The sequence below is a fragment of the Chinchilla lanigera genome, unplaced genomic scaffold, assembly GCF_000276665.1.
Source record: "Chinchilla lanigera isolate Chin_1 unplaced genomic scaffold, ChiLan1.0 scaffold00072, whole genome shotgun sequence".
NCBI classification, from domain to species: domain Eukaryota; kingdom Metazoa; phylum Chordata; class Mammalia; order Rodentia; family Chinchillidae; genus Chinchilla; species Chinchilla lanigera.
This window is the reverse complement of record NW_004955473.1, coordinates 10,221,423-10,235,915: the sequence shown is the minus strand read 5'-3', so window position 1 is coordinate 10,235,915 and position 14,493 is coordinate 10,221,423. Positions and strand designations below refer to the sequence as shown.

The following is a 14,493-nucleotide window of genomic DNA, read 5'->3' as shown; positions in this document are numbered from 1 at the left end:
TATCTAGCTAGTAACTGACTGCATGCTGAGGTGCCCATGTGTGAGTTCCTCACAAGTGCTCGGGCCCATCAGTGGCATAAGCACTTGGCAACTGACTGATTTAGAGGTTGCCCTGAGTGAGGAGGAGGAACGAGGGTAACTGCAAATCTTTTTAGAGCAAGAGATACTCTTAATGATAGCACCTGTGGATTGATCTTTGATTTTCTCAGGATCTAAATGATGAAAAGGAGCCATCAACTCTTCTTTTTCCTTAAAAAAATTATTGACATGTGATTTCTATACCACAAAATTCATCATTCCAAAACATATTCAGCAGTTCCCAATATCTTCCGAGTTGTGTAACTGTTACTGTCATCCAATTCTAGAACACTGTTTTTATCTTGTGAAGAAATTTAGTACTGTTTGGCAATAGTCACATCGCATTCAGCCTTCCCTTAGTCCTAGGCAATTAAAGATCTGATTTCTATCTTTACAGATTTGCTCATCTTGGATCTGTCAAGTAAATGGAATCATATAATATTTGCCCTTTTTTGCCTGGCCTCTTCCATTTAATATAATGTACTATTCATTATTTTTATGTTTTTGTGAGGTGAGCAATGGGAAATTGGAACTATGTCAGTGTTGGAGCCTTTGTCTAGTGACTTGGCATCATGGGAGTTGCAATGGCTTGCTTGGTCATAGCAGCCACATCTTACTCATTCTTCATGCTCTCCTTGGCATCTTGTCTTATTCTTGGCCAGGTATACTTGGTGGTAAAGGAAGAAATGCCTTCCCTGCTTGTCTTTCCATGGTCTTCTTCTTTTGCAAACCCTGTGCTCATTCTTGCCTACCACTGACTTCTGAGTGCTTCTTACCCTCTCAAAGAATATCAAAGACCAACTTCCCCCGTACTCTGGCTCTGTCCCTCACCCTTACCACAACTTACCATTTTGTGCTTTAGAGCCCTGCTTTCAGCGAGAAGTCTCTGTGAGGAGCAATCTGATGAATGAATGCATGTGCATAGACTAATGGATGGTTTTCGCTTAATGGGCCTTTCTATCCCTATGTTGGGACTGTAAGAGACATTATAACTTAATTCAAAGCAACACAGTTTTTTAGAATGGAAATTTTGGACACTGAGGATGACCATTGAAACTTTGGACATCAAAGATAACCAGTGGGTGAGGTAGATGGATCTTTTGAGTGTCACTGCTTATACATAAGCTCAAATGGAGGAAGTGACCACCTATTTCATCTACATGCAGTGTTGCTAGTAGTAGTAGCTCTAGTGCTGCTGACAAGAATATGGTTCATGTCCACTTGTCAGCTATTTGTAGAACTCTCAAAGCCCTGGTTCCATTTGTTCTTTCAGCTGAGTACTATACAAGTTCCACTGCCCCTCAGCATGTTAACTGACCCTAAATGGGTGCTATTTTTGGTCTATTTCATTTCCAGTCCATGACAGGAGTCAAGTCCTGAGAATAGTGTAAGAAATATTAACCAGTCATTGGAAAAGAAACAGTAAAATCTCAAGAGAAATTTTCATGTCACATTGACATTTGTTGAGTCCAAATTACTCAAGGTACTAAGAAGCATTTACCAGCTTCTTATTTTCTTTTCTTTCATTTTAAGGGAAGGATAAAATAAATATCCTGAGAATAACGGAATTCCAAAATATAGCAGCATAAGGCTTTTTATAATGAATAAATCACTTCCAGTTATACTTAATGGGTTTTCTAATAGAACTGTGAAATTAGGAGATGAGAGGGGAGCAGGAGGATATTACACATTTGAATTCTTGCAAAGCACTTGATATGATGTCTCCTATATTACTCATATAATTATCCCTGTTAGTTTAAGAACACTGTAAAGTGGCTCTGAGCTCATGATTAATGAAAAATGAAGCAATCATAATTGATGGGAAATAGTTTAAGGACTTGAGAATGCTTGAACTAAAGAAGAAAAAGCTTAGGAACTTATGATAACTTTCTTCTCACTTGTGAATGTTTGTCCAGTAAAGGAGATAAGTGATTTCTGTGCTGCCTCAGACGGTAACATTTGCCACTATTAAGTGGATGTTTCCTAGAGGTAGATTTAAGCTGTATATAAGAAAGATTTTTAGCAGAAGCATCCAAAGATGCAGTCAGCTTTCTTGAGATGTATTTAAGGTTCACATTATTGAAGGATAGCAAGAAGAAGAGATGATATACTGTCAGGCATACACTGGAAATAATAGGGAACCTGATAGCTTCCTGGATCTTTCTAATGTTAAGCTCACATACCTATATTACTTTAAACATATGTACAATGTTGAGTGTTAATGAAGTGTGTGTGTGTGTGTGTGTGTGTATTCACATGTGGAGCAAATCCCTAGCAAAACAAAGATCTAAACTATCCTACATTGATAAGAATCTATTTTTAAAAGTCTTCAGAGAGTATATTTTTAAAAATCTTTCAGCTTTATTATCTCACCTCATTCTTCCACTGAAAAGAAGTATGGAGATGTGTATTTTTGGATAAAATCTGTAGAAAATTAGGCAAAGGGGTACTATAGACTTGAATAACAAGAAATAATATGTCTGTTGGCAGACATCGAAAGACAATGACATCACTGCCTTTCCTTTATTTGTTCAGCCAATTGTGGGCCAACAAGAGAAAATAGATGCTTGGGAACCAATGAAAATGAAGTTATTTTTAGGTCAGATGAAAGAAGCTCAATTGGGGATAGTCTGGATCGGGAGGGCTGAAATTGGAAACATCTACAGACTTCTAATCTTTAAAATGTCAAGGGGCATCTGGAATTTTTAAATGTTGCCCAAATCTGCAACAAAAGGAAGGAGAAAAAGGCATCCATTAAGGGAAAACTTCGTGTCCTCTCCAAATGTCATCAAATATTGGGCTGAGAGCTACGCTTTTGTGGATCTCAAAAAAAGTTAAACTGCATGAGGCATGTAAGAGGATGATGGAATATAAACTTGAATTCAACTTTATAAATAAGGAAGTAGAGTACAAAGTAATACATTACATGATCCATAATATGATAGCAGGTTAAGATCTAGAAGGTTCTCTACTGTTTTCTATAATAACTTGCTAATAATATTGCTCTTCTATTCACAATTTTGAAAACCAATAAAAATCACTATATTAGTCTGTGTTTCCAAGGAGACAGATGATTCAACCACATCCAATGACTAATGTGCATGGAGCAGAGAGCAATTAAATTAGCTAATCTGAATAACAACAACAATAACAACAACACTGGTACAAAATGAAGTTTCTTTCTAAACACAGCACAATTCAATAACATTATAGTTCTTAAGATAGCATGGTCTTCTCAAATCATCTTATATTCTTCCCAGGAAGTTTACATCTGGAAAAGTTACAAAGCAAATAGATAAATCCACCAATTGCCTTTGAAAGATTCAGTATACACACATAGGCTGCTGGTCAGAATAGATGCTTTTTGAAAAGTGAATCTAATAAGAACTACATTAATTTCTGGGTAAACATGACAGATAGTGTATGCTGACATAAATTAATTTGATGATCTTGAGTATATAGTCAAATAGTGAAGGAGTTACCCATCAGCTAGATCAAAATGATCATGTGTATCCAATCAGCTTATTTCTCAGACAGCCAATTACAGGAGTATTGGAATAGAGAAGAGAGAATTGTTTCTCTTGCCGAATTTAATGCAAGAGATCCTAAGCAAGAGTCGGTGCTAGGGCTTTGCTATAGGGACATGCTGTTGTTGCAGTGGGAGGGGCCAAGGAGGGAAAAATGTGACTCCTTTAATAATGTGTGCAATTTTGAGTGACTATTTGTTTTTTTTTATTCAGGAAGAGGGCCCACTGCCTTAAATAGACTCTCAAAGAAATCTGGGACTAACAAAAATGTTAAGCAAAATTTAAAAAAAAAATCTTAGGTCAGAAAAGCCAGCTCGGGGGATTTGGACTAAGTGAGAAAGCTTGGGTGTGTGAGTTCATGGTGTGTACATGTCTCTGTGTCTGAAAATCTATGGCAATGAGAGAAAATCGTGTTATGGGGTAAGAATGAATAGAGGCATTAGCAAATACTTCAAACTGTCAGAAAACTAATTTTTCTTTATATGGAGATAACCACTTTGCAACTAAGGTGCAAGTTATTCTACTTTATACTTCAAATAACTTTGTGCTGAAGGTCATAAGGTACTTTGGACTAACATGCAAATTTGTGAATTGTTAAAGATTCTTGACCAAGAGAGAATCTCATCACTGAATGACAATTGTTCCCCCTTAGGTAAATTTACATTTAAATGACCAAGGAAAGGACTAAACTTAGCTGGTGATTCTTCATACTATTTTTGTAGATAATTTGCTATTTTTCCTTTGAGGAATTAGGCATACAAGCTTCACAGGGTTAATTTCGTGAGCTCAGGGAAGACACAATCTCCGTCGGTTTGACAGCTAGCATCTGCATGACTGAAATGCTCCGATGTTGGATTAATTGCTCAGTGCTCCCATTCATGTCTGGCATCATGTAGATATTCTAAACACCCAGAGGGTTTTGGAACAAATGTAAACTGTTGTATAAATCTTTCCCAAATTCAGGCATATAAGCATCTTGTTGATTTTCTAGTAAGTAGGTGCCCAAAGATATATTACTGGAAATCACAAGCCCCTGTGAGGTGTGGCATGCTGAGTTTTAGGACACTTGATTATGGTTGGAGGCTATGATTCATACCTCTCTACACTTGCTGGTGTGTTTCTTTCTTTATAAAGTCTTAACAGTATATTTTTTATTAGTCAAGGGATTTAACAGCTTTTTTCCTTATGACAGTGTTTGCAATTATAATTAAGAAATGTATTAAAACTGGAATGAATTAATGTGAAAAATGGATTGGGGCTTGGAACTAGAAGAATTCCCCAGCTTGGTGTGAAGGAATAATTCAGTTTGGGAAAAGGGGGGCCGATGCCAAATCAAACATGACAATCTGAAAAATGTTGAGGAATGCCCTTATAAATTCCAATTTCCATACTAGAGTGAACACAGGTGTTAAAAATAACTCAAGGCTTCTCATGTAGTTTGATGGGCCTTGTGTATTATCCAGATTTCTCTTTGTTGGGACAAAGTGCCAGACATACACAATCTGAAGGAGAAAACGGTTCATTTGGCCCATGGTTTCAGTCCATGCTTGGCTGGCTCCAAGGAGCAAACATCCTGGTGGAAGGCCATGATGGAGCACAGCTACTCACATGACAGTGTTCAGGAATCAGAGCATAAGGGAAGATTGCCAGTAAAGAAATACCCTCCAAGGACACACCCCCAATCATTCCGCTTTTCCAATTGGGCTCCATCTCCTAATAGTGCATTTAGCCATGAGTATCAGTGGAGTAATCCACTCATGAGTAGAGTACCTCCATGACCCAGTCACTGGGGAGTCTCTAAATCCATTCAATTTGACAATTAAGATTAACTGACACGCCTCAATAGTACTCTGAACGTGCAATTTTCTTCATCAGTGTGTCTGCTATTTCAGTCACTGTTTTTGAGGTTGCTGAAAAGATGCCTGAGGCAAAAATGATTTTATGAAATAGTTCCTGAAATGACATCAAAATCTTCTGGACTATATAGAAACTTTTAGCTTAAATTTCCAGAGATATATGTCAGCATTAAAGCTTTCGTAGTTAATTAGAAAAAAAAAAAAAAAACTCTACCAATTTACCCAGAAGAGAGAAAACAGGTTTATTTTTCTCTAATGGGGTGGGGGTAGATGCTTCCTTTTTCTTGAACTCTAGAGGATATATTGTGTCTCAGCCTCAGAAAGGCAAGAAATAAGCTGATGAAGCCACAGTCTACTTAGCCGTAATCTTTATGTAAACTTCAAGATATGTAGTAACAAAAGAGACGAACCCCTTACAAAAAGTGTTAATGTGTTTTACTCTTAAGAAAAAATTCCTAGAATGGAATAAAAAAGTCCTAAAATGGAATAAGAAAATGCTTTAATCATTATGGGGTTGAGTGTTTAAAGCCAGAGAACTAATTCTTTTCTTTCTTTATCTTGCCATGAATAAATAGACCTTCATTTTCTTCTTTATGAAACTACCACTTGAAAAATTTGGACCTAAAGGACTTAGGAAGTTTAGCTTTTTGGATCTGGCAGTACCTCTGCCTCCTATAGCAGAATAGATCTTTTAAAGTTAGGACTGATGTTGGCTATCAATGAGTGAGTTACTCACCTGACCACCGGGAAGTAATGACAGCCACGTCAGTGACAACAATGTACACAGAGAAGACATCAAATACAGGAATGTTAATATTTTCTGGTTCTCCAAAGAAGTGCTCAAAAGTTTCTTCAAGTAGGAGGAAGAAGCACATTGACCATTATTCCTATTCCTGCAGTCTAGGGCTATAATTCTGGCATCTGCATTTTCCACACTTTCTGGCAATACCTTGTCTCTTCATGCTACCTCATTCTTGCTTTTTAAAATTCATCTGCTAGGCAAACATAGAGATTGCAGGAGACTTACCTTAATTCCAGAATACTAACGGAGTTTCCCAAGGGGAATATTCGCCTTACAAAATTGAAGTCACCAACATACACACTGCCATCGGGACCGGCAGCTAAGGCGACAGGAGCGAAGAGTTTGTTGTTATGAGCTGGGCCATTGCAGTTGGTGCAAGCCACACTCCTTTGGTGTCCATTACCCATTATGGTTGCTATCACTGGGGGCTGCTGGGAAATAAACATATTTTCTCCATTTCCTTTATGTATGATTCCTAGACAGTAAAAAAGGGATTTGAAAAAGTAATTACCACACAATAATCTTGGCAACATTTAAATTTTTCTCTCCTTCATTTGAAATTAGAAATTTGGTTTTGCATAAGAGAATCTGAAAGTGAAACACACTGCCCTTCATTTTGCTTAACTGCATAATTGCAATAGTAATATAACACTCTGCTTTAGTTTGTCTGTCTGTACAGTGGGGATGTAAAACGAGGTCCTCTAATGCTGATTTCACAGGCCTCAATAAAGAATCTTGCAACTAACTTTTAATGATCTCTTGTTCACTCTAGGCTTTGTGAACCATCTGTGGCTAATTTTTCATCTCTGGTTGGCTGTCTCCTCACGCCTGGCCCATGTCTTGAAATCCTCCAATAGCTACATATTCACTATAGGATAAGGGACACATTTCCTTACTGTTAATGCATACAAGGGCCTTCATGATTTGGCTCTTGTCTACTTCAGTCTCCTCTCTTATCACAGTGTCATTTGTGTCTTGAGATCCAGCCAGTGTCAAACTGTTAAAAGTGACTTTCACACATTTCCACGTCTCTGCTTTTGTACCATTTTACTCCCTCTATAATGACTGCTGTCCTCATCCTGTGTGCTTGGGGAACATCTACCTGTCTTTGAAAGCTCAGCTCAAGTCTTCCCCATTGCTCTGTCCAGGAAGTTAGTCCCTCCCTCCTTGTGTGCCCATAGTTTGTTTTCCACAGCTCTATTATACAATTTGCTACGTTGTATGATACAATTTTCATTACTTCTCTCTCTTCCTCATTAGAACATGAATGAGCTCCTTGAAGGCAAACTCTCTGTCTTACTCCTTTCTGTGTTTTAATGCCAACCTCTGTGGCTATGTCATTATAAATGTTCAGTAAATGTTAAAAATAGGCTTTGAGTCTTTTGCAGTTTCCTTGTCCAAATCCCAATGATTTTTATAAACCACTGAGCCTGGGCAGAAAATCCAAGTAACAAGTACTGCTGTGCTAAATAGCTCAAGTCACTCCAGATGAGCCAGGGCAGATGAAACATCCATGTGCGAAGGCATGCCAGTGTGTCAGGCGGAAGTAACTGACAGCAAATGGACGACTGCAGTTACACCGTACAGTCTTATTTCTCTCTCCCTTGCCCCCTGCTATCTATCTCTTCAGACTGCCTGTTACTCTCCCGGAACAGTTCCTGAAATGTCTTCCTCAGTTCTCTTCCAATTTTTTGTCCTACAGTTCTACAATAACAACTACTGATCACTCTGAGATGGGAACACTGCTGGAAAAACTAAATAAGATGGTAAATTATGCATACTACCGCACCAATATATATTTGGAAGGGGTCTTCCAGGAAACAGAAACACCATCCATCATATGGGTTTTGGATTTCAAGTTTAAGTGTTTTACTTTCCTTACCAGGACGATTTCTGATTACTTTTTCAACATATGATTTGCAATAGCAGCTATGAGTTCCACCCCAGCAAATTGGCAGTTTATTACAGAACTAAGAGATACCTTGAGAACACTACTTTCTTACTATTTTATTAATAAGTTTGTTAGCCAGTAAAGAAATTTCTTAAGATTTAGAATAGTTGAGATTAGTATGACTGAATTTCATTTCCCAAAACACATTTAACTGTAGTGTGATAAATATTACAGTTTAAATGAATTGGGAGGAAGTGAATGAGACCGGAAATGATAATTGCACAGCATCACTGGAAGGAAATCTCCTAATTCTTGCTAATAGAATATCCTACCAGTGAGACTATGATATATTCTTTAATAATTGAGGAAACCACTGTTTAGCATGTCACTACTTCAGCAATGCTCTATAGGGTATATTATTCAAAAACCTTTCCAATTATTGGCTTGGGAACACCAGATTTGCTATTAGCATCTATTTTCACAGGTAGGTCTCTACTTTTTTATATCAATATAATGGTATAGTTAACAATTACCCTCAAAATGATATGTTATTACTAGGCTCCTGGCAATTTCAAAACTAAAGATAGCTATTCTAACTCATTCTTCTAACCCTGCATTCTAAAACTCCCCCTTTCTATTAGAAAGCCCAGTACTTCATCAAAAAAGAAGAATGATTAAAGGAAATAAAGCATAAGGAAACGTAGTTTCTGATTACTTCTCAACAATTGATGTCTTGCTTTCATGCCCATGTACTGAAATTACCATTCCTGTTTAAAGCGGAAGCAATCAAAATAAAAATGGGTAAATCCCGTTCGTACTGCCCCAGAAAAGTAGATCATTTTGAAGGGTGTTTTTGTTGTTTCAAGGATCTGTTTAACCTTCCATTACACAGAACCAGGCCATATCATCTAGCAACAATGATTTAATACCAAATCTTCTGCAAAAGGTTGCTCTGAATATATTTTGTTTATGTTCTTAGAAATCTTGATCCATTACTGTTGCCTCCTTTCCAGTTTATTCTGCCACACATACTCATTCTGAAAACAGAATCAAATGATGCTAGGACAACACGAACTATTTATGTGAAGGCCAACTTTCCGCTATGGTTTGTTTATTGCCAAAAATGACACCCCACTGAATGGGGCCTGTTGCACTTTTTTCTCCCGTAAGTTTTTCTTTTCCCTGATAAGAAGCTAATTCTTTTGTGTAACAGGGTAAGCATACTTTTAAGCACACTTCACCCTTTTGTTACCTTTCTCAGAACTTCTTTTGAAGGTTATAAATAAATCCGAAATAAAAATTCCCCTTGGAAGCCAGTGGGTGGTGCTTTATGCTGATTTCAAAGAAGAAAGCATTTTTCAGACGTATGAACAACGAGGGACACAATACATATTTCTCTCACTTCTTGATTGAGAGGATATAAACACAAATTGGGAGATATGCCAGTATGATAAATGGAAATTTACTTCCTTTCCCAGTAAAACTATTTGTTGACAAATTACTGGCCTTTCTTGGAGGCGAAGTTAAAGGGAATTCTTTATCCATTTCAGACAGATGATGATGCCGAATTAGTACCCTGGATTGTTCTTTGTAATAATTTTTAACACTCTACTAGTAGGAAACACTGGGAGATATGTTTGATAAAAATCCTGTCTTAGCCCTGTAATAGATGATTCATGCATAAATCTTTTTCATAATTTTAAAAGATCAACTTAGAAGGAACGAATGTACATTCTCTACAGTTTTTAGAGGGTGTATTGGAGGGCATATTGAAAAACACAAGTTCCTGGTGTTTTTACCTTGGTGGAAGTAGGATCTCTCTCTCTCTCTTTGTCTCTCTATCTCTCTGTCTCTCTGTCTCTCTGTCTCTCTGTCTCTCTGTGTCTCTCTCTCTCTCTTATCTATCATCTATTTATCTATCTGGCATAATATTCAGAAACAATTCCCCACAGCAAATGGTTAATTGTCAGGTAAATATAAGTGAGGCAATGTAAATGACAAATGGTCTGAAAACACTCCCTAGTGGAAACTGCCCAATGCATAATGATTTTGGAGCCAAAGAAAAACCAAAGAATGGAATGGCAGCAGACATCCAATCAAATTATAGTTGTCTTTTTAACCAGTGAGTGGAAATTGGGGAGAGATAGATTCTCCTTTCCAATCTGCTCTCTGTCTTAGATCAAAACGCAGGGTGCCCAAAGAGTTAGGCCTCTTCTAGAGAGAAGCACAGCGGTGGAATTTGGAAAGACACGGCTCTTGCCTTAATCAGTCAGAAAAGACCATCTGACCTGAGGGGGAAAGAGCATTGCTTTTTAAATTGGTGTTCCCAAGGCTGCTCCCTCACAGTTATCATTCTTGTTTCTAAAACTGCCTTTGTGGGTGGAATTTAGACTTAAGAAATTTCCCCAGAGTAGTGTTCCTATGTCCAAGGCCAGGCTGAAAGGCAGGGGCAGAGGTGGCTTCAGATCTGTGTCCTGGCAAGTGTGACTGGTCCTTGGTTAGAAGCACAAAACCTCTACAAATGAGATGATAAAATGAACAAACATTCCTGAAAAAAAAAAAAAAACTATTCAAGGTAAAGCTTCTTTCTCAGAACAGAATTATCAGAAATGTAGAGACAGAAAGTTTTGTGGAGTTGTGCGTAAGCACAAGAGGTCTTTTTGAGTATGCTAAAGTATTCTCAAACTGGGTTTTGGTGATGGTAGAGTAACTACAGATTTACTAAAATTCATTGAAGTATACGCATAAAATAGGTAAGTTTTATGGTGCATGAATTGTACTTCAATAAAGCAATTAAAAATGCTCAGAAGTAACTTGGCACCTACTACCTAAAAACTAATTAAGGGCAAATGATGGTGGAGGAAATACATTCGTGGAAATCACTTGGCCCTCAAAGCCGACTTCCTAAATGGTTCCTTTGCATCTTAAAGCCTGTGGAAAGCAAAGGATAAGAGGATACAGGACTGGGAGCACTTAGCTGGGGGCTGGTTCGATTGAGGTCATTTCCCACTTTGTGTTTAATGTCAACGACAAGCATTTGAAAGAGACAATCCATATACGCCAATAAAAGTGAGTGGAAAAGAAACCGCTGCTTAAAATGTCAAACTCTTTCAAATCAAAACAAAAAACCTAATAATTTAATAAGTGGCATCTGCCCTTTCGTTTTTGTACTTTTAAAACTGTGGCTCTCCTTTTGACAACAGAGAAAAAAAGTTGACATTTTATATCTGTGCCTGAATCTTTGCTGCTAAAAGAAAATCAAATTGAAATAGAATCTAGGGTCTTTCTGGAAGCGGGTAGGAGATAGAGAGGGAACACACAGCCACATGGACTCATTCACCTATAGAGTCCCACACTGGGACCATAGCAGGTAATCTTTACTTGTGGCAGATGCAAATTTGGTTAGCTTTGCCAACCAAAATTTCCTGGCCTTTGTGGCTTATTGGCATAGCCGAATCAATCATGATGCAAATGAAAGTAAGATCATGGGCATGATTGTTAGATTCGTCTCTTAGTCTTACAGTACAACTCAGCCTTGGCCAGATGTTCCATAAATGTAGGGTGGATACAAGGATGGGTGGATAAAAAGAGTGTAGCTGCCTCAATACCTTCTCAAGCTCATGCTCACTGGAAAAGTAATGCAAAGTACTTGTTCTATAGCTTGCTCTGGATCTGCCTCTAGATGGAAAGGAATTTGGTTCTACAGTGAAAATTACCAGTAGATGTTCATAGGAAATCTGGATGGAAACATCAATGACTGATTTCCCAATAGTATGTAAAAGGAGGTGGAGAAATTTAGATGAAAGTGTTACAGCCTCGGTAGCAGAATCATTCTGATTGAGAGAAGCACAGGTTCAAGGGCCACACGTGGCCCCTTACTTGTTGGTGTTTAAATTACAAAGTACGAACAGGACAAATTCAAAGACCCAATCCAAAAGTGGGCATTGGAGATGAATAAGCACTTCTCAGATGAACAAATACAAGTAGCAAATAAATACATGGAAAAATGTTCAACATCATTGGTCATTTGAGAACTGCAAATTAAAACAACACTGAGCTTCCTTCTCACCCTGGAAAGAATGGCTGACATACAAAAATCAACCGAAAACAAATGCTGGAGGGGCTGTACAGAAAAAGGAACACTTCTCCACTGCTAGTGGGAGTGTAACTGGTGAAACCACTGTGGAAATCAGTGTGAAGATTCCTCAGAAAACTGGTGTTGGAGGTCCCATTTGATCTAGCCATTTCCCTTCTGGGTATCTTCCCAGAAGAATTAAAATCATCATACCACAGTGATATGTGTGCACCCATGTTTATAGCAGCAAAATTTGTAATAGCTAAATCTTGGAAAAAACCCAGATGTCCAACAACTGAAGAATGGATAAAAAAGGTGTGGCTTTTTATATAATGGAGTACTACTCAGCCATAAAAAAGATAAAATGGAGTCTATTATAGGTGAATGGATGTGACTCAAGATCATACTCACAAGTGACATAAATCAGACCCATATGTATAAACACTGTATTGTCTCACTAGTGTGAAAAAATGAACAAGTAAACAAGATCTGAAATGTACAATAGATATTATGAATTGGGAAGAAACTGTTCAAAAGAAAGGCAAACTGCAATGAGGGAAGGGGAAATGAAGAAAGGAAAAATATATGTGTACAGAAGATAGTTAAGATTGTTATACAGCTAATTTCTCTTAGTTCATTAAAAAGAAAGTTTAATGCTAATATTTTATAGACAAAATGTCATGCCTATATCTTCTACTCTGAATAACTACAATGCACAATGTATCAACTATTCTAACTGTCCTAATAACCTGTTCTGAAAATCGGTTTCATTATTATATTTATCTTTTTGTAAAAGGAAAGAACAACTGGGATGGGGAAAAGGTGCAAAGAAGGAAGGAATCTATCTATCTGTCTATCTATCTACCTATCTATGCAAGATAGCTCAGATAATTGTACTACTAATTTTTATTGCTTTGTTGAAAGGAATAGTTAATGCTTAACTGTTTGATCAATCTTGCATACCTATGTCTGGTAATTTGAGCAACTACTTTGAAGATAACAATATGTAATATAACAACCAATGTTAATTTCCGATCATCTTGGTTTGAAGTTCTGCATTGTTTTTATTGGATTTTTATTCTTTTTAAAATAAATAAAAAATTTAAGAAACTAGAAGGAAGTGACAACCGGAAAAGTGGTCCTGGAAGGAAGAGGTTGAACAAGAGTGTTTTGATGCCTAATCGCTAATGCTAACTCAAAATCAAATTATAGCACTTGAAAGGAAATGTACTAACTTGGTCATCTCTAAGTACTGTTCTCACAGGTGATTTTTCACTTGTGTTTTTTTAAATTTTATTTTTAAAGATAAAAGCACCAAAACATATTAACAAACACACAGACATAAATGAAACAACATAAAAACAAATACACAATTTCAGACAAGGTAATAAGAAATTAACAACAGTTGTTATATTATATACTGTTATCTTCATATTGGTTACTCAGATAAACAAATATAGACATGTAAATATGGTCAAACAATTAAATATCAATTGTTCTTTTCAAGAAAGCAATAGAAATTAGTAGTACAATTATCCCAGCTATATTGTGTGTGTATATATATATATTTTTTCCCTTCCTTCATTATCTTCTCCTTTCCCTCATTTCAGTCGTTCTTTCCTTTTGAGCAGTTTCTTTCCCTTTCACATTATCTATTGTACCTTTTAGAGTTCATTTACTCTTTCAGGTTCTTATAATTTGTAAGAATACAAGAGACATACTCATAAGTGAAGTAAATAAGTCTCTTGTATTTTTACAAATTCTGTGCAACAAATATGCGTTAAATAGCATTAAAGAAATAGTATTAATAGAAATTTAAAAATTTCTTACCACTTTGAGGATTCAGAATGTGATGCTTATTCAAGGACCAGCCTCCCAGGTTAGAAGCATCCATCTCAAAACCTTGCAAAATGACTGTCCTTTGCTCCCAGAGAATAAAATCAGGGCATGTCTCATATTCATATCCCACAGACACTGCAAACAAGGATTTAATAGAGCATTAGAAAACTGTAAAATATCTGCTTCATGTTCCCACTGTTTCATTAGTCTGTGGAAACTACATTTATTACTGACCTCTGATTTGGGTTGAGATTTGAAGGCAAATGCTTTCAGCTACCACAGGACATCATCACACCCAGGACAGTTACCCAAAAGTGATCAGCCAGTGGAGCGTATTGGATAAATATATGAAGTGAATGAGTGAATGCTGTCATTTGGTAGGTACCATATGTTTGTGGATGTTAAGCTTTATTCGAGGCTTCTGA

At 37.0% G+C, this 14,493-nt stretch overlaps 1 protein-coding gene across 1 annotated transcript in view; it reads right to left on the bottom strand.

Moving 5' to 3' along the window:
• Positions 1-14,493, bottom strand: part of Tenm1 (teneurin transmembrane protein 1) — a 784,186-nt gene that overhangs the window by 106,092 nt on the left and 663,601 nt on the right. Inside the window, exons 21-22 of the mRNA XM_005401273.2 lie at positions 14,060-14,203; positions 6,489-6,738 (exon numbers count right to left, since the gene is read on the bottom strand). Coding sequence (XP_005401330.1) covers positions 6,489-6,738; positions 14,060-14,203 — 394 coding nt within the window. The remainder of the gene's footprint in view (positions 1-6,488; positions 6,739-14,059; positions 14,204-14,493) is intronic.